At 41.2% G+C, this 26,850-nt stretch overlaps 5 protein-coding genes across 6 annotated transcripts; 3 read left to right on the top strand and 2 right to left on the bottom strand.

Moving 5' to 3' along the window:
* Nucleotides 1-881: 881 nt before the first annotated feature.
* LOC133948421 (ferritin, heavy subunit) lies at nt 882-4,012 on the top strand. Its single transcript, XM_062382259.1, has 5 exons — nt 882-1,183; nt 2,043-2,148; nt 2,983-3,129; nt 3,407-3,532; nt 3,630-4,012. The coding sequence occupies exons 2-5, from the start codon at nt 2,047-2,049 to the stop codon at nt 3,786-3,788; spliced, it is 534 nt and encodes a 177-aa protein (XP_062238243.1). The 5' UTR covers nt 882-1,183; nt 2,043-2,046; the 3' UTR covers nt 3,789-4,012.
* An 830-nt stretch (nt 4,013-4,842) lies between these two features.
* mcee (methylmalonyl CoA epimerase) lies at nt 4,843-8,197 on the bottom strand. Its single transcript, XM_062382371.1, has 3 exons — nt 8,067-8,197; nt 6,945-7,285; nt 4,843-5,308 (listed from the first exon to the last, which is right to left on the bottom strand). Exons 1-3 carry the CDS (start codon nt 8,092-8,094, stop codon nt 5,156-5,158), a joined length of 522 nt encoding a protein of 173 aa, XP_062238355.1. The 5' UTR covers nt 8,095-8,197; the 3' UTR covers nt 4,843-5,155.
* Nucleotides 8,126-12,751, top strand: mphosph10 (M-phase phosphoprotein 10 (U3 small nucleolar ribonucleoprotein)). Its single transcript, XM_062382247.1, has 11 exons — nt 8,126-8,271; nt 9,083-9,758; nt 9,842-10,023; nt 10,120-10,285; nt 10,613-10,754; nt 10,878-10,945; nt 11,035-11,172; nt 11,258-11,368; nt 11,654-11,761; nt 11,853-12,083; nt 12,476-12,751. Exons 1-11 carry the CDS (start codon nt 8,186-8,188, stop codon nt 12,623-12,625), a joined length of 2,058 nt encoding a protein of 685 aa, XP_062238231.1. The 5' UTR covers nt 8,126-8,185; the 3' UTR covers nt 12,626-12,751.
* Nucleotides 12,752-14,052: 1,301 nt separating this feature from the next.
* On the top strand, nt 14,053-19,229 carry ist1 (IST1 factor associated with ESCRT-III). Of its 2 annotated transcripts, none has more exons than XM_062382226.1 (10): nt 14,053-14,163; nt 14,676-14,779; nt 14,936-15,116; nt 15,238-15,325; nt 15,426-15,509; nt 15,687-15,797; nt 15,890-16,096; nt 16,470-16,571; nt 17,078-17,123; nt 17,281-19,229. In XM_062382226.1, the coding sequence occupies exons 2-10, from the start codon at nt 14,692-14,694 to the stop codon at nt 17,445-17,447; spliced, it is 1,074 nt and encodes a 357-aa protein (XP_062238210.1). In that variant the 5' UTR covers nt 14,053-14,163; nt 14,676-14,691; the 3' UTR covers nt 17,448-19,229. The 2 variants fall into 2 exon arrangements, with proteins under 2 accessions (XP_062238210.1, XP_062238218.1); XM_062382234.1 differs by having other exon boundaries at nt 14,073-14,163; nt 14,680-14,779.
* Nucleotides 19,230-20,375: 1,146 nt separating this feature from the next.
* On the bottom strand, nt 20,376-25,626 carry pkd1l3 (polycystic kidney disease 1-like 3). The gene is made up of 7 exons (XM_062392985.1): nt 25,560-25,626; nt 24,269-24,456; nt 23,956-24,088; nt 23,214-23,409; nt 22,445-22,664; nt 22,206-22,290; nt 20,376-21,314 (listed from the first exon to the last, which is right to left on the bottom strand). Exons 1-7 carry the CDS (start codon nt 25,624-25,626, stop codon nt 21,268-21,270), a joined length of 936 nt encoding a protein of 311 aa, XP_062248969.1. The 3' UTR covers nt 20,376-21,267.
* Between the last annotated feature and the right edge of the window lie 1,224 nt (nt 25,627-26,850).

Below are 26,850 nucleotides of genomic sequence, written 5' to 3'. Positions count from 1 at the left end.
TCTGTGTGTTTAATGATCAGTGCGATCACAGCACTGTCACAGTCTCTAAACAACGTGTGCTATGTGGTGCAGATCCTAATAAAGTCCAGATCGAGTGTATTTAGGGTGTGTTTCATAAGGAGGCGGTTGGGCCTTGGTGGAGGTATGTGCTTTACAAAGTATGATTTGAGTTTTACTTTGTAGTTTTGGTACTTAAAGTAAACGAGAAGGACACTGAGCCCTACTTTACTATATAGGTTCATATAGAGCACTTTATTGTGAGCTCATCGGAAAAAGGGAAAAAACCTGCTGCAAATGGCCAAAACTGGAACTTTTTCGGGGGGCATTTTCTGGTTGTTTTTTTTTAGGTTTGAAGAATTGTCTACCAATGGCTTCAATTGTGCTGGATTTGGCTGCAGCACTGTTTACCCCTGGCATCCAAAGAGTGCTCTCTGGACTCAAACACTTCCCCCACCCCTCCATCGGCAGAGATCATTTTTGCATTTTCACTTTTCTGTGAACTATCCCTTTAAACCTGACAGTGAAGCTATCGATCGATTGGGCGTCAAATTGATGAACTGTTTTTTTTTTTATTTGCGTGTTTTCTGACTTTGCAGTGACTTTGAGCTCTTTCTGCCACCTCGATAAAGGCTACTCAATATTTCTCTCAACGTCTTGACTCCACTACAAAATGGCGGACTATACAGTGACGAGTGAGGGATTTCGGACACAGACAAAGTTTTAAATGTAAACAATTCTTGAGTTAGGTACATTTGTTAATTTCTAACTCCGATGAAGCACGGGACTGTTAAATAAATGAACGGGACTGCGCAGACTCCTCCCACGTTGCGGCGGTGGTGCGCGCACTGACGTCACGGTGGGTTTATAGGTGAAGATTGAAGCGCGCTCCCCAGTCGACTCCTCGCTAACGGACAGTGAAGGTTACCTGCTTCAACAGTGCTTGAACGGCAACCGCTCATCTGTCTCCCAACACCTCGACTCAGGACTTCTCCATCCGATCAACTCCTCCATCCTCCGCATCTCACCCGCAACTAAACATCCGATATCCTCCTCCGAGAAAACACCGTCCCAAACGCCATTGGCCCGACAGCTAGCCAAACAGTTTGTTGTGCTAACGACACGAGACGCTGATTTTCGACCTCCACACAGGAAGAAGAAGGACAGACGCCAACACCGACGTTTGGTAAGGGATCTTTGTCTCCTCACGTGCGTGTTAACGTGTTTGTCACTGGCGGACACATGCACGCAACACGCTGCGTCAGTGTTGTTGTTTTCGTTCTTCTGCGGCCTTTCACGCAGACCCTTCCCTGCGTCATCTCTTCAGCTAGGGAACATTTCAAACTAAACACTCCTCACACACCTCACTGTTTGAACTCTGAGCCTCACTTTGTACTCTGCTCGAATATTATGCTAAATATTTTTGAAGAAAACCGCTTTGGATCATAGGACTTAATAAAAAACAACCCTTAATGTCTATTGCAAGAATTGTTTGTTACATAAGTAATTAAAGCTTGGTTAATCAAGTATCAGCAGATTTTGGGGAAATCTTTTTAAATCACTGTAAGTCATTTGTGGTAGTTTTTTTTTTTGTGTGAGGTCAATTGAGGTTTGGGGCTGGGATTTGATGACGTCACCCTGAAAATTGGGATGAGCATTTGTATGAGGTTAATCGATTAATGAGGCGACTCCTGAGCAGCTATTTAAACTTGACAGTGAAGCTATTGATGTTTTTTATTTTATAAAAATGTGTATTCATGATCTGTTACTACGGCAATATTAGAAAGCATCTTCAGTGTCTACTTAACAACACCAGCTTTTAATATATCTACCACCATTCACAACACAATGTGAAAGACAGAGTAGGACATTGGGACAATTTGTATTTACATTTACAGTACATCAAGACCAAACTTTATTGTTTTATAGTTGATTTAATGTGCACTGCAACTAATGCATATTTTATAGATTTTTAAACTAATATAGTTTTTTGGGTTTATCAGTGGACCCATTGTGAGACGTATGGTGTGTTTGCTGTGTTTCAGAACCATGTCTTCCCAAGTGAGACAGAACTTCCATTCGGACTGCGAGGCTGCAATCAACAGGCAGATCAACCTGGAGCTGTACGCCTCCTACGTCTACCTGTCTATGGTGAGAGTCCAGTCGATTTATAGAGGAAAATGTTGAAGCCATAAATAAGATTTAAAAAAAAGTATAAGTGGTTGGTATAAAGGGAAGTAGTTCATAACGTCAATACTGGTAGTAGTTATTATTCCTGGTAATTTTTACTCCGTTTAAACATACTGCTTATTTAACAGCTCTGCTGGCTGAGCTGTTCGGGTTTTCTCGAGTGTTGCCTGTATGCCAACGTCCTTCAGAGGGAGGAAGGAGCACGTGGGAGGTTTGGGTGGGGGTAGGCGAGGCAGCCATTGGCCATTTTAAATAAACAGTCGTCAGAGTAGCCGTTTGTTTTCCACTCAAACTTGTAAACAAGTTTTTAGGAACAGGTTTGAGAGCATGTGCCTGAAGTGAGTGAATGTTATGTGGCTGAGTAATAACACAAAGGTTGAAGTTGCTTCATGTGCAGAGGCAAGGCAAATTGCCTTGTAATTGTTCTTGTAATTTTTATAAATGATTTACAAGGTGTGTTAGTTGAGACATATTTGAAAGGTTTTGTACTCTATTTACCTTGGGTGTCTGAGCTGTTAGTACTCCCAGTCCTGCTGAACATTCATATTTTTAACCAACATTATTAAAGGCCAACTGGTGTGAGTATGGCTTTGTGAGATATGATTCGGTTTTGGACGACACTGCAAAACTATTTTGTTATTCTTGTAACTGAATTTTGTCATAAGACTCGTTGTTTTTGGATGTGTCTGTAGTAAGTTTGCTGCCCAGGAATGTGTGCTCTCCTTCAGCCACTTTTCACCTGAGGAAAATGTCTAGTTCTGAAAACACTAACTTTGTCATTTTTTCTGCTCACAGGGTTACTTCTTTGACCGGGATGACCAGGCATTGCACAACTTTGCTAAGTTCTTCCGTGGTCAGTCGCACGAGGAGCGTGAGCATGCTGAGAAGCTGATGAAACTACAGAACCAGAGGGGGGGGCGGATCTTCCTTCAAGATATCAGGGTATGAGCTCCCAGTTGATCTAATGTGTATCTTATAAAAATGTCTGTTTTCTAGAGATTTCTTTTCGATATCTATAATTTGGGGTGGGTAACTTAAGGTCATAGAGATACGGAGGGTGTGAGGCAATGTCCAGCTTATCTTTCTTGGAAATGCAAACAAACACCCTCAATCTTGAGTAAAACGTTAAACTGCAAACCCACTTAGTAACAGGTTACTAGACTCCTACCTTTTCATTAATGAGTGTCTCACTGCTCTGTTCACCTGCTTTGTGTTGCAGAAACCAGAGAGGGATGAGTGGGGCAGTGGGATCGAGGCTCTTGAATGTGCCCTGCAGCTGGAGAAGAGCGTGAACCAGTCACTGCTGGAGCTGCACAAGCTCTGCGCTGATCACAACGACCCACATGTGAGTATTAACCAAACACTTAGTTGCATGTCTTCCTCTTTTTTCAAGTTCTCGTTGTATTTGTTTAATTTAAAATATGATCCATCTCTCTTTTCAGATGTGTGATTTCATCGAGACTCACTACCTGGACGAGCAGGTGAAGTCCATCAAAGAGCTGGGAGACTGGGTGACCAACCTGCGTCGCATGGGAGCCCCCAGCAATGGCATGGCCGAATACTTGTTTGACAAACACACCATGGGCAAAGAAAGCAGCTAGATCCCTGCATAGGTCCTTCAGACGCCTCTTTATATGTTTATTTGTATCATGCGTCTAAGTATTTTAAACTAATCTTAACATCTAAGAAACGCCTGAGTGCTATTCCATTCCTATCGTCTCTCATATCCTGCTCTCTCTCGGTCAGCTGCGTTCTTGTGATTACTATGTATTTGCTGAGTTTTATGCCAAGAACTGTTGAATAAACTGAGCCCTCTGGATTCTGATCAGTCTCATATTTGTATGTCTGTGTTGAGAAAAGGTCATTTGAATAGTCTAAATTAAGCCACGTCTGAAAAACCACATCTCCTCTACTGACAGTGAAAGAGGAATTGCAGAATAAACGATTAGTTTCACTTCCATTTACTGAGACAATATAACTCGAGTCCTAATTATGGGTTGTGATCATAGTGTGGAACAAACTCTAAATTAAACCCAGGTGTTACATCTTCACATCTGAAACTGTGACTGTATTTAAACAAATCCAGAACAAAATGTTGTTGGCTGACGGAGCCTCCAAAGACTAATAATCAAGAATATAAACACTGTTTATCTGAATGTAAAGATCATAATCACTGATCTCCAGTCTGGCCTCTATAATTATAAACACCAACAATCTCAAATAAGCAGCTTGATGTGAAGCTAATTCATATCTGCTGTTCGCAAACATTGGTGTCTGAGACATTGGTTAATTTATGGTTCCCAAGACTAGTTATTAAATTTGTATGTTGACTTTTCTGGACCCTCTGAAGGGTTTCTAAACAAACTGATGCCATAGGGATTCATGACTCAAACGTTTCCACGTGTAAATGAAATGTCTAGCAGGTTTAATCTGTGTTTTTCGGTTATGGATCTCGCCTGTTGTTTCTGTCTGTGATTGGTACCAATGTGAATCCCTCGAGTAGCGAATGGACTTTAAAAAAGTTTTAAACATCAATACACAACTAGAAATACGTATAAATGTGTTTTATATGCAAGAAAATGCATTTGGACCTTGAGTTTACATCCTCTGTAAACATGAGGATGATTCATGATGTTTTTACTGCACTCCTGAACATACTGAAAGTAGGTTTCACCTACATGAAAACTTTAATACATTTAAGCCATTTTCATTTTAGGTTACACTTTGTATATTCAACATTCATCAGAAATACACTTTATGGAAGCGGTCATAACACACCACTCAGTAGTTTATTCCCAACTAGAACAGCTCTGAACAACAGGGAGGCCCCTTTCTGAAATTAGATGTTCAAAACTTAAGTGCTACGATGAACTATACTACAAAATCAACATTTGTTAATAATCAGATTCACTCTGGAATATGTGAAAGTGAATTAACAACGCCCAGAGTCCCGGTCATATTGAGGTTTTCACGCTTCCTCCAGCTCCACCAGAACGCCATCACAGTCTTTAGGATGAAGAAACATCACTGGTTTCCCATGAGCACCTATCCTGGGCTCTGCTGACAGAGTTCGGATGTTCTTAGCTTTCAGGTCGGCTATCGCAGCGTTGATGTTGTCCACCTGCAACCCAGGAGCAAAATGTGTTCATTATTCATCTCACTTCACAAAGTCTGGTTCAGTCTCATATAAAATGCAGGCCAATGACTGGATCTATTGTACTTAATATAAAACAGAGGGACAACTGGGACAACTGAGCTTTAAAATGTGAAAAATTAAAGCTTTCAGATGTGAGCTGACATCCGGACATTTTCCTTTGTCAAGAGTTTTTGGAGACCATGGCTGATGTCGTTGTGCTGGTAACACAAACACATGATTTCCACCACAGAGTGTCCTGCCAGCACTCTACCCAGGGATCCACCCCTAACCGAATTTTTTTTTACAACTTTCTGTTGTTGTCGTGAACGTGTCGGACTCTGACAACCTCCTGCTGCGTTCTTTATATGTGAAAACCAAACACATTTTACAGAGTTAAGGTCTGAAAAAGGCTTAAGTGTAGCCACAAAGCTATCTCTATCAATTCACTAATCCAAACTCAAGTACATTCCTAATAGCACTGAAGACTTGTGCAAAAAAAAACGCAGCCAGAGATGTGTCACGTGAGGTTGAAGGGGCGCTACCGTGATATCAGTAAATAAGACAGCAGATGTTTCTGAAGGTTTTTTTTCTTTTTCTGAAGGCCTATGATCTGTATGGGACAGTTTGCTGTTAACCAATAAGACCTGTCAGCGCCCCCTGGAGGACAAACCTTTTAATGTTGACACTTTCTGCTGCTGGCTGACGAATGCATACACTTCTTTCACACAGAAACCTTGTTTCTAGATGTATAGAGGGAACGAAGTTACACTGAACTTTAGACTGAAGCCCTACAAAATTAAATAAAATTAAATGTGCACATGTGTATAAAACTGCACAGTCTCTGGAACAAAACCGCATTTTAAGGATTTTTTTTTACATTTTTACACATCAGACACAGTTGTAACTGATAAGGAATGAGTGATGGACACATGTTTTGTGTGTCAGTGGCATTAGCGACCTGATGTTGACCTTGTTGATAATAAAAACTTTGAAATGTCACAGTAGGTAAAGCAGGCATGTTAACTAAATATTAAGGATGGTTGAATTCTTTCCAGGATCCTGGTAATGTGCATGCTGCCTGACTGTTGCCCTGTTCTGTTTACTGGAACCGAACCATCAATTATTTAACACCTATGCGTCAGCTCGAGTATGACGCATCTAAAAGTCCTGTGGTGCATGTTGTTGTTAGTCACCTCTGCCAGTGAGTTTATGTTTTTTCCCTGTCCATTTGCTTTGCAAAAACAGATTTCCACAAAACCTGATAGAAGAATGAACCAAGTAAGAACTCCTTCATTTTGATGCAGATCCAGAGAAAGTGGGAGATGCAGCAATTTTTTTTTAAACTTTTTTTTGTGACATTTTCACAATTTTTTAAAATCAGGCATATTAAGAAGACTGTTTCAATGATAAGGTGTAATTTGGGGCCTCGGCTGATTTTCGGGGGACTCTGTTGGGACTTGCTGGAGCCTCAACTGGGTGCCATTCTAGTTATACCTGTGGTTTTCCTGCAGCAAGAAAGCTCACTTCAACCTGATCTAAAAGTAGGCTCTATATAAAACAGTTGGGATCTAGCTAATAAAATGTCCACTAACTATAAGGACTGCGATCGATGCCGCCTCACCTCGATACAAATGTGGTGCATCCCTCCAGACTTGTTCTTTTGTAAGAAGCCAGCGATGGGGCTCTTCTCCCCCAGAGGATGGAGCAGCTCCAGCTTCGTGTTGCCGAGCTCCACAAACACCGTCGAGACGCCGTGCTCGGGCAGGGGCACCTCGTCACTCACCGTGGCCCCGAGCACGTCCCGATACAGAGCCGTGGCCTTCTCCATGTCAGGGACAGCGATAGCGATGTGGTTCAGCCTCCCCAGCTTCCACAGAGATGAGGGAACGCCCTGGTGGAGGGTTGATGTCATTGAATAAGCTCTCAGGAGTGGCAGACGGGAACATCTGGAGAGACCTGCCACTGAGTAAAAGAATGATGAGATGAGAAGGTGGAGCAATTACCTCAACTTACCTAAATCCTCTGTGTCCCCTCTGCCTGACAGTATCTCATCTGTACCATCTTTCAACTCATCCAAAGCTTTATGAAGTTTACAGACTGAACATTACATGTTTTTATGACTGCGCCTGCATCACTCCATCAAATGAAAATATTCTAGATGTTCTAGATCTTTCATGTCATGTGACACGCTGCCACCAAATCATATCAGAAATCATTTACTAGATATGAGTCCTTCTTATATTACGCATGTGACCCACTGACTCCAAACAAATGCTTAACTGTAATGATAGTCTAGAAAAACAGGTTAAACATCTTTTTGATGAATTTGACTGCTTCATATATTTGATATCCATATTTTACAACACACCCATCCCTCCAGAAGAGTTCAGCGAGAGGAACACTGAAGCAGTTCTACTGTCTTGTATGTTTTTGTTTAGTATTGATACTTCCTGTCAGTTTGACCCTTTTATTGAGTGAGTGTTTGAAAGTTGTGGTCGAGATGGATTTAACTGTAGTGAGTGAAATCATCTTTGCCGTCACATTTAATAAATGCAGGAACTTTTTTATCAAACAAAACACGAGAAGTCGCGTGTTTCCAGCTGCTGCGTGGACTAACGATGAGCTTTAACGGAGACATCGGTTTAAAACAGATAAGTTGAAGTCTTGTTTAATATTCTACAGTCAATTAAAAAAGGGGACACATTGTAGAAAATCATTCTTTTCATTATCGACACAAACCAACCTGCAACCTTCAGCAAGGCGGACGCCATCTTTGAAACCCCGGAACCAAGCAAAAGTGGAACAGTTTCTCGGTGAGCCTGTTTACCTGCGACACAGGCACACACGCATGTGGGGAACAGGATGGCGAGTGGAGAAATGTGGAACGCGCTTGAGCAGTGCGTGAAGACGATAAATGACAACACATCGCAACCAGAGGATTTTCTCAGGCAAGTGTTTCCACCGCGTGTGTTGGTGAAGAGGCAGTAAAATGTCGCGGCAGCTTGGTTAACGCGCTGTTCGAACAGGGGAGACTCGGCTAGCTCACCGCGAGCTAAAGCTAACACGAACAAGGACCCGGCTCCTGTCCTCCTGTACTATCACTACTGCAGCTTATAAATACTCTGTAACCTTTAAAAGTACTTTAAAATTTGTAGTGCTAGTTATTTTTATTGTTTTAAAGTCCAGATCTTGATCAGGCCCATTCAAATGGTCAGCATATACATCTGAGATCATCAGTGAGGGACAGCTCGTAGATCTGTAATAATTAAACTGTAGCTAGCTCCTGATTTAATCTTTAATACTGACACTCGAGATTGTGACCTCTTATAGATTTAAACAAGAATAATACACAAGTGACAGGAAGTGAAGTAACTGCAGGAATGACATGTCTGCAGTGAATGAAAGATGCACTCGTACAAATTCAAATCTCCTCGTTGTACAAAAAATTCAAGGCTGAGCTTTAAATCTTGCGGTGATATAACATCTGTATTTGAAACTTATTTTTATACTCTATACAAAGTCTGCAATAAACCTTTAAGTGGGAAAACAGAAACTGCCCCTTAGAGTTATCCCATGATACGCTCAGGGCTATCAGTCAGTCTTTAACCAGCGTAATGTTTATGTATCACAGATGGATGTATTACATTATAGGGTTGTCATTAAAGATGATAAGCTACCTTGAGACAAATGCAACTGAGAAAGTATGCTTTTACTAACTCCGACTTGCTTTCTAACGATTGTGTGTTTCCCACCTTGCAGTCTTCAGGATGGAGTGGCTGCAGACTTTACCTCTCTCACTAAGACCCTGTATGACCTCCATAAAGCCCAGGAGCCTGCGAGTTATAAAGGCAGCCTGTTGACACAGCTGGTGGTGGAAGACTTTGATGAAGAGCAGATCTGGCAGGAATTGGAGCTGCAGAACAATGCTGTCCTGAAACACTTTAAAACAGTCATTGATGAGGCTGTGTCAGATGAGACTTTAACGGTGCTGGTAGAGGAGGAGGAAGAGGATGGTGATGAAGCAGAGGTTGAGATTGATGATGAAAATGCCGATGATGGGGAAGAAGAAGAAGAAGAAGAGGAGAAGGAGAAACCACCCAAACAGTCGCGGAAAAAGGCAGTGGAGGCTGAGGCTAACACAGACGAGGACTCTGATTTAGATTTCGATGTGGATGCTCTTGAGAAGCGAGAGAAACGAAAGAAGGAGATCGGAAAGAAAGGCTCACAGACCAAATTTATTCCTTCTGAGATTGATGATAAGTTCTTCAAGCTGTCCGAAATGGAGTCCTTTCTCGATGATATGGACAAGCAAGAGGGAAAGGAAGAGGGGGACGAAGATGGCGTTAACTATTTTCGGGAGCTGGCCTCTGACGAGGATGACGATAATCTTGACCTAGAAGAAATTATTTCTACCAAACAGCTAAAGAAAAAAGCGGTAAATATTATGAATTATCTGTCTGAATGTGTCCCGATGACGCAGAGCACAGGAATTCAGTTGATTATTGTTATTTTCTGCAGGTTAAGAGCTCCAGGAATCTCAAGTACAAGGACTTCTTTGATGCTGTGGATGGTGAACCAGCTAAAGCAGATGAGCAGTCAGATGGTGAGGACGACGGCGGGGATGAAAGCCCGTCAGAGGGTGAAGAACAAATAGAAGATGAAGATGATGACGAAGATGGTGAAGAGGAGGTTGACGATGAGTAAGTGTAACTAATACTATGCAGTGTGTGTATAACTATATTCGGGAGAATCATGTTTGGTTTATTCCACTCTGTTTGTGAACCACTCTTCGATAGGGACCAAGGGGGAAGTCATCTCAAACCTTCGAGTAAGAAAGTGTCCTTTAACCTCTTGGGAGACGAGGACAGTGAAGGAGAAGCCATAGAGGACATTTTTGGAGGAAAAAGTCAGGATTTAGAAAAATCTGAATCAAAGTCATCATTTGAGAAACGACAAGACAAGGTAACAAGGTTTAAAGTTTAGATTAATTTATTTAGATTTTTCTATTCACCAATTTAATAATTACCTGTCTTATTCAGGCTCAGAAGCTTTTGATGCCTTCTTTTTAAATACTATGCGAGAGCTGAAAAACTATTTGGTTCTAGTTTGATAGAAATCAGTCCAGACCATCGTTGAGTTGAAGGTGATTTGGAAAAGTCATTATGTCTAAACTGGTACTTGAGGCAGCCTATCCTGTGCAACCCCTTGAGTGTTTAAGTGCAAGCCAGGTTTCCATCTGTATGCCCACTGATATTGATTATTATATCCTTTTGTTGTCCTCACCTGCAGATGTCAGAGAAGATTGGGGAGCTGGAGAAAGCAGCTCTAACAACGAAGCCCTGGCAGTTGTCTGGAGAGGTGACAGCACAGACACGTCCTGAGAACAGCATGCTGGAGGAACACGTGGAGTTTGAGCAGACATCCAGGATGGGTGAGTGACCCCTCTGGGTTTGTGTGCATCTTATCAATGTTTTTATATATTTATACTGTTTCACTCGGGGCTCTCTCTGTATGTGCTACATTAATTTCAACAACTTTCCATCTTCTCTTTTAGCTCCTAGTATCACAGAGGAAACTACACTGCAGCTTGAGGACATCATTAAACAGAGAATTAAAGACCAGGTTAGTCACACAACAACTTAGTTTTTATATTGTCTTGACACAAAGGATTGTGTTGCCTGATAATAACATCATCCTTGTGTTTCCATCAGGCATTTGATGATGTGGTTCGCAAGGAGAAACCCAAAGAGAAGGTGTTTGAGTACAAGAAGAGACTAACATTGGACCACGAGAAGAGCAAGCAGAGTCTCGCTGAAATCTATGAGCAGGAATACCTCAAGCAGAATCAGGTATGACTTTTCATCTCGTTTTCACTGTTACTCCAACACATATGAACCTTTGCTGGCTTCATATTTGTATTTGTTTTTATTTCAGCAAAAGACAGAGGAGAAGGAGAACCCAGCCCACGTGGACATTCAGAAGCTTATGGACACACTCTTCCTAAAGCTGGACGCGCTCTCCAACTTCCACTTCACACCTAAACCAGTAAGTTTTGTCTGACAGCACCAAGTAGGCCTAAAATATGGAGGCTGTTCTTTTGAAAGATAAATAGAAGTTAACTGAGTTGGCAGGCAGAACAGAAATGTAATCTGCGACTCTTCTAGCAATAAAAAGTTTTTAATTTATAGAAAGTCACATCATGTAAAAACTCAACATGTCATCCTATCAAGAACACAACTGTTATTACAGCAATTCTATTAAAGATGTCAGTAAAGTTAAACTGTAAATATGAACACAAATACTTTATAACCACCTTCATGTTGTCCACAGCCTGTTCCTGAGGTCAAGGTGGTGTCTAACTTACCGTCCATCACAATGGAGGAGGTGGCTCCAGTCAGTGCCAGTGATGCAACTCTGCTCGCACCAGAAGAAGTCAAGGTTTGTCATCCATCCACATTCAAAACATGTATTTCGATCGTGGTATTTTTTGGCAAACACTGTGTCTAATAATACTCCCCTCTAACCACAGGAGAAGAACAAAGCAGGAGATATACTGGGTGATGTGGAGAAGACGTCGACAGACAGGAAGCGTGAGAGACGCCAGAAGAGGAAGGTGAAGCGTCTGAAGATGATGGAGAAAGAAAAGAGACAGAAACTCAAAGAGGCCAGTAAACCTGGAGAGAACAAAAAGTTAACAAAGACTGAAGTCACAGAGAACCTGAAGAAACTCACAAAAGGAGGCAAAGCCACAATACTCAAGGTGAGTGGTCATCAAGTGAACTGTTCTCCTGTGCATTTTGATCAGATAGAGTTAGTCTATTACAGAAAATATGTCGCAATTCACTATATTTGACATCTATAGTGAATAGATGTCAAATATCTATTCACTATAGATACCACCACCACCACTGACTCAATCAATGAAATGCCCAGATGAATAAATAAAAAATATCTGGTGCTGTGTCCTGCATCAACTGATTTGTAAGCTTCTTACTGCATCATAAACTAGGTCATCTATTTTAAGTTCTCAGACTGATTGCTAAATACTCTGCTTCCATTGTTCAGACATCTTCACACACTTTAATGGTAAAATAACATTATTGTGAACGTTTCTGAGGTAGTTGAACTAACGGTGTGTTCCTCTTTTTTTAGGACGAGGGAAAGGACAAGGCTCTGCGCTCGTCCACGGCCTTCTTCTCTCAGCTGCAGGACCAGGTCAAGAGTCAGATCAAAGGTGCAAAGGAACAGGGTTCAAAGAAGAAGAAACACAAAGAGGTGTCCGTCAGCAAACTCAAGTTATAAGGATGTTTTGTTATGTGAGATCAACATGTTATTGTACAGAGTCTTTTTATGAGCTAGCAGAAATTTATTAACTCTGAAAGTCCTTGTAAAATGTTTCCATTTTCATTTAAATAAATCAGTTGTCTAGATCCTGGTGTGTATTCTGTCTTTGTTAGAGCACTTGGAGTGAAACGTTTGTATAAAGCTGTTCAATAACCAATTAAGACCACCTAACATCAAAATGGACACATTCATGGAAGTATTTAGATGAAGAGAACTTATTGTGCAGGCTGGACCCTCAGATCCCTATATTATCAAATAAGTAGGATCAGATTGTTTCATGCCTAAGTAGCATTTCACATGAAAGCCTACATTTTCTGGGATGATGTTATGTTTTGTATGTAAAACATCTATTTAACCAACAACTATATAAATCTCATATGAATGTAGTTAGTGAAAATAGAAATGTACCTGTAAAACGTAGTGAAATATGCAGAAGGGTATTTAATATATAGAAAATTGCCAGGTATGAAGCCTCGTAAAGCATTGAAGCTTTCCATCCAATTGGTCCACTCCTGCCGAAACTTCATGGTGCTTAATTTGCTCTACTGTGTCATCAAGTGGACAATACCTGTAAAGCAGGCAGAGTGATTATAATGACACCGTGGCTTTGGTGTGTGACGCTTTGTGACGCCATTGCGTTTAGCTGCCCCATATATTTCGAATCGCACACCATAGCGAGGCTTTGGACGTCACATACGTCATCAACTCAATATACGATACGAGCTTCACATGTATATTCCTCGATTACCTGACACTCGCTTCAAAGTCTCGACAGGAAGGACAACTCACTAATGTTTTGTGGGTAACAAATTCAAGTTGTTTTGTGGATTTTTATATTTTTAAACAAAAAGAGGTAAAAGCACCTTCTGCAGCAAACAGACACATTCAAATTTGCTTTTATTTAGTGTTTACACACTTTTGCATTCACTACAGCGCTACACAACAAATGATATTGAAGCATTTGTTGTTAGTGCTAAGGTTTGGCCACACAACTAAAATAAACCTGGTGCATTCAAGGGAGGTTGGAATGATAGGATAATCCAAGATTTCATTTTTTTATTTTTATTAATAAATAAGAACAATTCCTCGACACTCACCAGTAGCTTTTTTTTGCAATCGTTTTTTGCGGCAAATTCTATGTTTATCTCTCACAAGCAGCTTACTTCATACTTTTTAACTAAAAACAGACAGTTTAGTAATTAATGTGTTAACGTTCTAAATAATTTAAACATAAAAATAGCACACATTTTGTTGTTATTGTGGATTTTCTCTCACACGCTGCGGATCATGAGTCATTTTCAGGCCCTGACACAGATCATGTATACGATTTACCACATTTTACCGATTATTCCGCTGCTACGTGAACGCACTATAAGAATCCGCCCCTTACAGAAACGTCCCATGACGTAAGTGAAGCTCATTGCGGAAGTGACCGAGACGACAGGAGACAGACAGAAACAAACAAGTTGGTGAGGACGATTCACGGACACTTACCGGTAAGTTACGGTCGCTCTCTACGACGCTAGCGAATTATTTCAATGTTTTATCAGTTAGTGTATCGCTGAAGCTAACGTTGAGCTAGGTAGCTGGTGCAAACGATGACACAATAGAGACGTGCTAACAGAAAGCTATCTAACAGGTTTAACATTACAGCTAGGCCAATGCCTTCCAAACACAACAATGTTGCGGTTTATTATAAATGTGAAAATGATAAATAATACATGTATGATTGTATTGTTTCGAGTGGCACGGCTCATGTGTCTTTGTTATCTACCCGGCTAAAGCTAACTTCCGTAATGCTACGTAGTTTGTACAGTGTCAGTGAGCTAACTTCATTGGTATTGCGGTGTTTATGTTTGTTTGGGAGTAAATCTGCGGAGTCATTGTGCCGCGATGGGCTGGTCATGCTCACATGATTAAGTGACTCGATCGGAGGTGAGGTCAGCTGGCCTGTGTTGTCGGGTTTCGGGTGAATACTTCCGCCCTTCTCATGCTCTCCTGCTCTTAGACAGAACACCACCATTATGCTGGGAGGAGGATTCAAAGCAGAGAGGCTGAGAGTGAACCTCCGGCTGGTCATCAACCGACTCAAACTCCTTGAGAAAAAGAAGAGTGAGTCCAGGGCTGGGTGTGAAACAAACACGCGTTTCCCCCAGTTGAGCAGTGGATTCGTGCATGAAGTCAAGTTTGTTTCTTAGATATAATTCTCCCGTCTAATCACTGTTTATTTTTCACCCCACCTCTCCTATTCACAAATTTATAATAAAGCTGAGCTCGCTCAAAAGGCAAGGAAGGAGATCGCAGATTACCTGTCATCAGGAAAAGATGAGCGGGCTCGGATCCGCGTGGAGCACATCATCAGAGAGGACTACCTGGTGGAAGCCATGGAGATCCTGGAACTGTACTGCGACCTGCTGCTGGCTCGCTTTGGCCTCATTCAATCAATGAAGTGAGTACTCAACGCACTGACGCACAGTCTACATGAATTTTCCACTCCGGCTTTTGACAGAGTCCATCTGCCTGTCACCAGTGCTCAGCCTTGTCAAGCCAGTTTCTGTTGTCTCGATCAGGGAACTGGATCCAGGCTTGCAGGAAGCAGTGTCCACTCTCATCTGGGCAGCGCCTCGTCTTCAAGCAGAAGTGTCTGAACTAAAAATTGTAAGTGCTTCTAAATCCAAGCCATCCCAGGTGTATTTAACAAGTTCTGTCTATTATTTAGATTTGTCTTGACAGTCTTATCTCTGAATCTTTCTTGCAGGTGGCTGAACAGCTATGTGCAAAATATAGCAAGGAGTACGGCAAGCTGTGCAGGACAAACCAAATTGGCACAGTCAATGACAGGGTAGGTTTTTTTATATTCCACCAGCTGCCAATGGGTCTTTTCAAGATTATTGTTGGTGTGTTGTTTTAAATGTGAGCTAAAGTATCTATAAAGTAACTTCTGTTATCTTAATAGCACATGAACCTTTAGTCTGGAATTTTTTATCAGTAGCTTACTAAATATCTGTTGTGTTTTTAGCTGATGCACAAACTGAACGTAGAGGCCCCTCCCAAGATCTTGGTAGAGCGCTACCTGATTGAGATCGCCAAGAACTATAATGTGCCGTACGAACCTGACGCCATGGTCCGGGTGAGCATTTGAGAATCAGTCATCACTCAGTGTCAAAAATGAATTAGTACATCGTGTTTACTTACAACTCATTCACTCCTGTCTCTGGACAGCCTGAGGTGGCTCCTGGCGAGGAGGCAGACCTGATTGACGTGGACAATGACAAGAAGTTTGGAGGTGGAGGAGCAGGAGGAGGAGGAGGAGGTGGTGGTGGTGGTGGAGGAGGTTTCGCTATGCCTTTTGCTGGTGCTATGCCTATGGGCATGCCGATGCCTATGCCAATGCCAACAGCTTTCAACTATCCATCTCCCAAAGGAGCCGTAAGGAATTCTTTTTAAAGACTCTTTTCTTATTATTATTATGTGATTAAAACATTAGAGTTCAATAAGAGGCTTAAACCACAGTATCAACGGTCACAACGTCCAAATGATGTACACCATTAAAACTAAGTCTAAACTAAATATCTTTCAGACTAAAACGTGTTTGAATTATAAAATGTAAAATTTTTTGGAATTGGAAATTACATGCCCTTGAACAAATGACAGCTGTTCTTGAATATTACAGTCATTGCACCCAAATTGTGACGTACGGCCTGAAAAAATGTTTGAAATCTTTAATCCCTCTCAACCAAAAGTGCACACTTGGCGGCTGCCTCCATCAGACTTGCACCTGACTGTATTTTTTTTCTTCCAGGAACCGTTTAATGCTCCAGTTGGAACCTATGACAACTTCCAGAACCACATGGGAGGAGGGCAGCCGCCTCAGCTGCCCAATTTCCCCCCCACATACGAGTCCGTAAGTGACTGAACTCTTCCCATCCATGCCCCCTTCTCGTTCCCACAGATGGACAGACGGACAGGGCAGGGCAACACTCAGGGAAGAGCAGTTCATTCAGCTTCTTTCAGTTTTGCCTGTCGTCTACACTTTTGCACTGTACCTCAGCAAAGGCCAAGTTTTCACTTCATCCGCATGGATGTCAGTAGCATGAGATGCTCATACCTAACTACTAACTATGACTTTATTAGTTGCTCTGGGTGGGATTAAAGGAACAGAGGAAGGTGTTAATGCATTTTTGAGCGAGCTTATGTTAGCGCAGTCCTGACAGACAGTCGCTTCGCTTACTGAAGGTGGTGGTTTCTCAAAAGTCCCCTGCAGTGCTCCCTTTTTTCTTTTCTAACTATTTGTTTTTTTCTGAAACATTTTATTTGATTTATAATTTGTTCACAATACTAACTCTTATGAAATTATTTTATTTCAACATGAAGATGACAGAAGTCCTGAAACATTTGTCTGTGTTTCAGATTGATGACCTAACTGATAAGCCTTTTGTTCCTTCCCAGGCTGTAGGTGAGTTCTGGCAGACAGAAAGCTAATTCATTTCCTAAACCTACTGGGTAGAATAGTTTTAGCCAATTCTACCAGTTCTACATTTCTGTCACGTGCAAAGAACCCTATTCTTTGTTTATACTCTCAATTAGTTTTTCAACCATATATTTCTCTCCAGGTCCTGGACCGTCATCTAAGTTTTTTGACAACAACGCTCTCCCAGAACTCCCCTCGGTTCCAGACACACTCCCATCATCGTCCTTCGGCGGCAACGCCACCAACTCAGATGACATCGACTTCGATGACTTAACACGACGATTTGAGGAGCTGAAGAAGAAGACTTAATTGCCATATCCCTGGTCAACACAAACACACAAAAACACACAAAAACACACAAAAACACATAAAAACACACAAACACACACAAACACACGCACACACACAGAGTTCTGTGTCTCCAACAGGAAATTTGAAAAGGGCTATGTATTGTATTTGCATAGTTCTCCCCTTACATGGCGAATTAATCTCATACAGATATTAAACATACATGTATTCTTACCTCATTTCTATAAATATGACCCGCTCCCGAGGCTGTGATTGTTCATTCAACCTAGTTACTTCTCAGAAATCTAATTTCTGCTCACGGCTCTAGCGAGGAATATATGCTTTAATATCTTTAAACATATGACACATAATAAGAATTCCTACCACCATGTTGGTGTTGACCCCTTTTTGACCCCTTTTTAATTTTAAGATCACACTAACTTTTATATTTTTCCCATTTGTCTGTGTGATTTTACTGTGTGATCAAACCTAGATTTTAATCGTAGCTTTTCCCAGGGTTTTGGTTCTGACCAAATGCTTTGCACATGCTGTGTCCCTGTGATCTCTGCCACTGTGTCGCTCACTTCTGGCTCAGACTCGTCAAACAAGCCCGACTGGCCATCCCAGTTTGGAGGGTAGCTGGCATTCACACCCGCAAAGTTTACAGATAGGAAATTACATCAAGACAGATGGAAGCCATATTTTCATTGTCTTGCTCAGTTGTGCAGTTTTGTCGTGTGGGGAAATACATTTTTTGTTTTTTTACACACTCCTTTCTCGCCGTACTTCTAAAACTTCATGGCTTATTTATGCCAGAGAAAAAACAAGGGTGGGCCTTCCCGGAAAAACTGATGGTGACTCATATCAAAGCTTTTCTGTTCATCTGTTACATGGGTGATGGGGCACAGATGTGAAGAATTAAAACAGTGTAATATCTGTAATAATAATTAAATACTATAGATAGACCTATTAACATGGATAATTTAACTGTACAGCAAAAAGGTATCTCAAAATGATGTTTTTAAGCCCTTTTGAATGTCGCTTTCAATAAACCTCCACCTGCACTTTCTTATTTTGTAAGCAATTAATGCACAGGGGAAATGTGTGCAGACAACAGCAGTCACACAGCAACCTGATTGATGAGATGCAAATATTGACCCCAGACTAATGGTCTGTGTCGTCCTCTGTGATCGTCTGTGCAAGTCTTATACTTTATGTGCACCACTGCATCTGCCTTAGTGACCACCTCTAATCAGAGGCCTTGTCAGTTTGTACTGAGTTTATCCATCAAGACTGGATGAGGTACCTGCATTGAGTCGCAGTCGTTAAGATTATACTTTGCTTTACCCGTCAACAATTCTTTAAAATCTGTCGAGTTGAACTTTGCATATTGGATGGAAAAAGAAAAAAACCCATCTTTACTGAAAACAGAGGTTTGTGTTTCCTTCTGTGAAGCAGGACCGAGACAATTTTCGTTTTGTTGTGCAAACGTGATTTGTTGTTGCTGCAACTTGACCACACTTATCCCTCCTCGCATGGAAAATGAATGGTGGCCTTGAAAAAAATGATTCACTGATCTCTGGAAAGCGCATTGAAGAGCGTTCCAGCCGGGTGATAGATAAAGGGTTGTGTATAGGTGTTACTCTTGGTGGGGATAGTAGAGAGATTCATTACACTACAGAACTGTGATCTGCTCATGTGTCTTTTCTACAATGGACTGTTCTTTCATGCTAAAAACCTTGACTTGTTTTTCCACTGTATAGTAAGATACCAATTTAATAAAAGATTATTTGGAACTGGAAACTGGTGAAGTTATTACACAATTTTTCATAACACTGTAATGTCAAATGGTAAACAGCAGGGGTCCTCAGTGTCAAGAAAAAATCTTACTGGGATACCTACAACAAATCTTTTTCAATAAGGTGGATTATATATCTTTGACGATTAGTCCGTTTTACTTTGATGATAGGAATCAGTTATTCATGGATTTTGGTCATATATAATTTATTTACAATAATATATGATACATCTTAATCGTCCTGAACCACACAGACATATTTTACCTGCAAAATAATTTTTTTAAATGCAAAATCAACTCACCATCGAGAATTCCTCTGAGAGCAGCGATGGAGGTGGCAGCCGTTAGCATCCAGACTTATGGAGATCATAACAAGTAGATGGGAGGGCAAATCAAAAATGTACTGGAGGACTCGTGGTGTGATGCACAATGTGGAACTTGAGGCCTTTGAAAATGAGAATTTTGAGATGATATCCACAAAAGTTTCTATATAAATTTCTATATATAAATTTGAGCTTGTGTTACAACAGTGGTGTTCATGGCTTGTATTTTCATATAGACTCACTGGCTCTAAATCTGTGGCTCTGAGTAGGGTTGTCTTTACCTCATCTTTTCCTTTTACAAAGAAATTAGTGAATCAGTCCCTTTGGCTTGAAACTGGGTCAAGCTGTTCTCCTGTGGTGAGGGGAAGAAAATGAGGGGAGCTAATACAAGCATGAGTCATGAGCTACCAGAAAAAAGCACTTCAGGTTTCTATTCCATTGAAAGAACATAGAAAATAATTACTTTACCTATGTTGGCTTATACAAGCGTGTTGGGACGTTCTGGTAATTGGACAAGTTTTGTGTGTCTTTTGCCATGTTGGACATTGAGGCTTACATCACCTGGTGAAATAGGTCATACGCTGCTTTTTCACTACTGAATAAACTGATGAGAACCAGGAGAAAAGGCAGTTTTTTTTTACTTTGTTTATATTCATTTTGATGGCAGTACTAGAATAGTGCTGTCTCTACCCTACAAGGACAAATGTGATTATAAAATTCCTGGATCGACCCTGACTTCTTCTATGCTCCAAATACCTCACCCTTCAAACAAATGTACGTGACATCTTTTCAGTATTTTTTTTGCGTAGCCCTGCTAACAAACAAACACAGAAAAAAACATAACATCCTCGGCGACAGTAAATCTGCCTCTACAAACTCATACGTCCAGATTACACCAAAAACCCTATTCCAACTATCACCATCAGTTCTGTGTAAAGATGTATCAGCTACGGTGTCTGCAGCTCATATCCATTTATTCAAGCTTCCACATTCAGTACATACAGAATCAAAAATGACCAAAAATAAATAAATCAGAAATATCTGAGAAAGTAAAAGCAGAAGCAGTTTAAGATGGGACAATGTGCATGTCTGTGTGTACATATGTGTGTATATTTGATAAACACAAAAAGGATCTACTGAATCTCATACATAGATACATATCCATATTAGCTAATTAACTGTAACAACAACAAATATAAGGGTTTATTTTTTTTAAATGACCCCCAGCCACCAGGTGGGGGTCAAGAGGCTTTGGCATCACTTTTGGGGGAGGGGGTGTCATCTTCATTTTTATTTGCAGGTTATGGTTATAACTGGTTTTACAGGTGTCGACATATACACCTCTTTGAATCGAACAGTTGTGTATGTTAACATGAAATTAAAAGTGTATCCACATGAAAACCAAAGCCCTGAAAGTAAGGCAAACAGAGATATTCTTTGTGTACACGTACATCAGCATGGAGAGCAGATGACTTGAAAGAAGCAACACTTTGACACGCAAGACTGAACATTTACCCTGACTCACCGATTCAGAAAACATACCGGAGCATTGGAGATTCTGCACACATGCGAGACACCGGAATGTGTTATGCAATTTCATGCTTAGAAAGTAAAACTTCAATTAAGTGCAAAAGAGTGTTTAAGAAGCGAGGGCGGCCATGTGTTGAAGCTGTTCCCAATCGGAGGAGACGTCCCCCCCCCCCGGCAGGATGCAGCATCCTCACAGCGTGTGTCTGCCGGAGTAGCGCCTGCCCCTGTCTTGTTGCTCTGTGAAATGGAGGAGACGGTGCAGTGAGACTCACAGTACTTCACCTCTCTTAAGATGAAGGGGTGGATGCACAGAAAACACTTGAGGAAAGAGAGAGAGAAGTCACTTGGGACGAGAGGAAAACTAAAAGGGTCACTAGTTACAGAGTTGTCAAAGCAAAGAGTTCCACTGTTGCTTCATTACATAAGTGCTCTCTGCAGTCGACCTGAAACTAAATGCAATGGATACATCTGTCTGCTTCATGAAATATGAACAAGTCGTCTGGGGCTGAACAATTCATGTGTTAAATGACATTTAGAGGCTCCCCCCCTTCTGTAGTTAGATATTCTTTTACATTTTTCAGTCTTATATTGTTATTATTTTGATTTTTACAAAAACTCGATAGTGAAGCAAATTTAGACTTTGATTTATTTTATGCAAGTTGATGGCAGCAAAAGGAGTTGACATCCATTACTGTGTCGGTTTGGTGCTGCAGTTCCTGCTCATTACATCATTACACAATGCTCATTTAGATAGGTTGAACAAAAACCAAACATCTGTGGGGAGTAAAACCAGAACTCAGGAAAGGACGATGAAAAACATAGAGAGACACGATTTTACACTTTTACACCTGGACTCAACTCCTTACATTGGCTGCTTGTCAGTTTACCTATTGATTTGATTTTTTAAAGCACTCTATGGTCTTGCACCAGCAGTGACTTCTCACGTGCCTCTCAGTCTGTTTGCAGGTCCAAAGTGTGAGGCGAAAACTTGTGAGACAAAAAGCCACTAGAACAGTCTAAAATCTATTCCATTTCATTGTCAGCTCAGCACTTGCAACACTTGACTACCAGACTGTACAGCTTAAAAACAGTTCAAGTAACAGATGAGCTGCAGAAGCTTTTTCTTACCTAACAGCACTTGCTCTACTTCCTCAGTCTCCTCCACAGATACAGGTTTGAGCAGCAGGGCAAAGAACACAGCGATGCCGATCACCTGTAAACAAAACACAGAAAATCATCTGATAATGTTCTGTATAAGAAATACAAGACAATATACACAAATCTGTTAAATCAACTGCATTATTTTGCAGCATGTAAATGACCATAAGCTTGGTTATATTATACAGAGTTTTCCCAAGTTTACTGACCTTGAGCGGCTGCAGTATGAAGATGCTCTGGAAGAGGGACAGGCCCAGAGACATGACCCACTTGACGGACTTATCTTTGCCGTACTGAAAACCGTACAAGAGGGTGAAGTAGGTGGACACTGCGCTGATGGACAGCAGCAGGAACCAGCCCAGGAACACACACCACCAGGGCAGCCAGCAGCCCCCCGTCCTCCTCTGCTTCTTTTTCACAGGAGGTGGGCTGGTCCAGGAAGAGGGAAGAGAACGAGAGAAAAATGGATGATACAAACAGTAAAGAATAGTTCTACTTTATACTACTATATTGTGTGTTTTCACCCATGTCTGTTTGTTGGTTGGTTCGTTTCTAAGCATGATGACTCTTAAACTACTGGATTAGCACAAAACTTGGTGGAAGGATGCAGTATGAGTCAAGGAAGAAGCCACTCATCCGCCGCTCTGGATCTCGATCAGGAGGCAGACCCAGCAATCTTCTTTTACTTTCTTTGAACCCTCCTTGGGTTAAATTTGAAAAGTTTCTTCGATGGTTCACTGTACTTATGGCAAATAAAATGTATAATCACTATACTTTAATTTAATTGTGTTTATTTCTTTAAAATGCCTAGCAAGAAATAAAACGGTTAACATTGCTAGAATTTTCCGTGTTTATAAAATGTTCAAGAATTTCCCAGGGAATAACTTGTGGATCTTGATGGAAAAAAACCAGGCACATTTAGCGAGCTGATATCGGAGTGTGTGAAATTTGAGTTTCTTTGTGCGTTTGTGTGCTGACCAGTAGGCCAAGTGGCTGCTGAAGACCATCTCCGCCTTGCGAACCAGCACGTTGGTGACGTTAAGTGCCTGCTGGTACTCCTCTGGACTCGGGAAGTTTTTGCCATCCAGCTTTTCCAGGTCCATCAGGAGATGACAGAGACCAGCGAGGAGGAACTTGCTGCAGTAAACCCAGTGAGGGTCACTCTCACTCTCCCCTGTGGGTTACAGGATAACACCAGAGTAACCAGCATGTAATAACAATTCTCTGCTCAACGTGATCCTTCTCGCACTTGAGGATTCTTTCTTTGAGTAGGAAGGAAGTATTCACTGCTCAGCTGGGTAATTGGGAGATTTCTAGAATGTAAAGGTTTCTCCCCAGAAAATGCACAATTTATTCTTGTTCAAATATTTGCTAAGTTTTACATTGACCAGCTGATTTAGGCATTTTTTTGTGGAAAGTATACATTTGTCTGTTGAAAAAAACATTTTTTAAATTAGAAATGTGTGAGGTGAGAGAATCAGAAAGGCTGTGTTGGTTTTGTTGTTTTATGGAGAGTGTCGACAAAAATGTACAATATTAGCAACCTTATCCTTTAAACAATTAAGGAATCTGAATGCACTTGCCATTCTGGTTTATTTTCCTAAACAATGCTGCTCTGGTTATTTCAGTGAAGAACAACCCTTTTCTCATACCAAATCAAAAGGGGAATAAGTTAGTTTTTTTTCTGTAAAAGTAAAGAAATGAAGAAAAAAATAAATACCTTGCATGAGTTGGATGAACTCATGGACCCTGTCCAAGCTGGATAAGAGGTCAGCTGTGGTCTCCAGCCTGGAAGTCTCTGATATCTTGTTCCTCGGACTTTTGCTCACCAGAGAAATCAACTCCTCTGTGTCCTAGGAGGGATGAACAGCAAAACACCAAATGCAACATGTACTGTATATATCCGTGGCAGGAGATGCATCATTAACTGAGGGCAAAACATGTCTCTGGTCTCACAAGGAAAGCGACGAGTGCAATTCATTAGAGTTATGCACAAAACAGGTCCCATGCAATTTCTGAGAACACTCTCACACCTTGAGAATAGTCGGTATGGTAACCGCACTGCGTCTCAGGCTCTCCTCACAGTCGTCTTTCTGAGGAGTTGAAATGATGCGGGGTCGGATGCTGCGGAAGATGGTGATGATGAGGATATTGATTGGGAACATGAGGAGACCACTCTGAACGCCCACCATCAGCTCCTGCCAGGTGATGTGCAACGACCCTGGACAGAGACAAGGACACAGTTGTTGAAGCAACTGAAAACAGACCAACATCAACGAGACGGCTGCATCAACAGGGATTTGGACATGTTGTGCAGTTTGAATGCAACCTGTCCCACCTTTACTTTTAGGTTTCTACTATTTGTGTACCAATATGTTGACACGATACACTTATTTAAAGATAAATGACATAACATGTCCCCAAAAGTGAAGCAAAATCGCAACCTGGTGGCTGGCTGAAATTTAGGTCACAAATCCTGTCTTCTCCATGTTAATTGATGGGCCAAGGATCAAGCGCTACACACTAATAATATTTTCTCTGGGTGTTTTTTGTGATTTGAGGGAGGACATGTCAAACCGATGTGTGTTTCAGTGTTCATTTCTTCAGTAAGTTTGTTTTTGATTTTTTAAAGTCGTGATTGACATGGTTCAATCTTGTAATTTCTACTGCACAGACTCTGGCTCCTAATGTGCAACATGGCCACGTTGATATCCAGGATATTTAAGTTTCATTCCTGGTTTTGCTGAGAATGACTAAACAGCTCCTTCCTGTGGACAGTCTGTAGTCACCTAAATGTGGGTGACTGAGTTAGTGAGATAGAAAACCTAGCTGGATGAGTCACTTCTCTACACAAAAACTCTCTGACGTCCAGCTTACTGGTTACAGACACCCACTCGTGTTCACACAGTCAGCACGTTGATGGAAAAGTGTTTGTTGAGCTATGAGTGTTTCTTTTCAACTCCTACGACCTCTAAAAAGCAACAAGCTCAGTATGACGTGCTTATAAATGTGTCTCTTATTCTCTCGTCCCTCTTGTTTTATTTATCTTTTACTGCAAAGCTGTACTGATGCTTCCATGGTCGAAAATGTTTTATGTAATGTGTTTTCTGTAACCTTTCATCCAAAACTTTGAGACCCAAAAACTTCTTATATTAGATTTAAAATGTGTGTGTATGTGTGGATTATTAGAGAAACTTTCTCATGAAATAGTGGGTTTGTTGTGCAAGTGACTTTTGATTATTAGATGCCTAAAACACAACCTGATGAAATTGACATAAAGAGAAGTTTTCCCTCTTGGATGAAACGTGTGTTTGAGAGATTGACCTAATGAAAGAATCACTGGCGAGTCCTCATTTATAGGAATGTTCCAGAAGGCGATGTTAATGGCCATGGTGCAGAGGAGCAGGCTCATGCAGCATGAGACCCTCTGGGCTCGTGTGAACGGACTCCGGGAGGGCGGATCCACGATGGAAACCCAGATGTGTTCATCCCTAAAGCCAGTGGACGTTCTGCTCTGGAAGATATTGCTGATAGAGAAAAACAGAAACTCATAATAACACTGATCAACTCCCGCAACTTTCACAAGAGCTGAACTGGTTTCATTGTGAGCCGTGGAAAGTGGAACCACTCCGACCTGAAGCTGGTGATCTCGTTGCTCTTTGCAGCGTTGAAGGTTTTCTTGGTCATGCCGTCCCCACGGTCGGTGCTCAGCCAGCAGCCACAGAAGAAGTGCCACACGTGTCGTGTTTGGAGGTCTATTATGATCACTCTGTTTATATACCTTTTTACCATGGACATAACACAAAGAATATATTACCAGAAAGTTTTGTTTTCATTAGAAGTAACGTGCCAGTGATAGTTTGATAAATGTATGAATTGCTTCTGAGGTGTGTTTAGACTCAGCTTGTGTTGTACCATGATGGGTGACCTCCAGAGTTGTCGTGCTGCAGCCGGAGGTTCTGCAATTCTCCCAGTGGGAACGGCGCGGCAAACAGGAACATGTCGACAGCTCCTCTCTCGAATACGGGCTTATCGGGATCAGTGAGGCGGTGGGTCTCACTCTCTCCCTCTGTGCCAATCAGCTTCATCGTGACCTGCAGGAGAGCACGACATAAAGGTTCAACAGCAACCAGGATTGTGAAGAGGAGCCCAGAAACTATACATTGTATATACCTGACATAACCATAAGTACCAAAGCAAACCACAAAGCATCATTGATTGGTAATGCAGTTTGGGAAAACATGGATTATCACATTTCTGTCTTCATTTTTTATCTGATTGATCAGATTTTCTTGAAATCTTATCACATTTTTGAAAAACCATGAATCTATTCTTGAAGGAAGCAAAATTATATATCACTCATCACAAGGTCTATGTTTGCTTCCTGCTTGCCATCTGGATTAGATTTGTTGGCTAATGTAGCACATGAACACCATGCTTGTCACTGTAAAGCTATAAAAATACTCTAACTAAACCAAATAGGTTTTCTGATTGACGAATATATTCAGGTAAATGGAGAAAAAACATTAATCTAAAGGATCCACAGATTGAATCAAACCAGCCTCAAGAAGCAGCATGGGCCTTTAAGCCAACACGTATGGTTTCTCAGTAAAGT

The sequence above is a fragment of the Platichthys flesus genome, chromosome 1, assembly GCF_949316205.1.
Source record: "Platichthys flesus chromosome 1, fPlaFle2.1, whole genome shotgun sequence".
NCBI classification, from domain to species: Eukaryota; Metazoa; Chordata; class Actinopteri; order Pleuronectiformes; family Pleuronectidae; genus Platichthys; species Platichthys flesus.
Note: the sequence above shows the minus strand (reverse complement) of the source record. Positions and strands in the feature narration are given on the sequence as shown.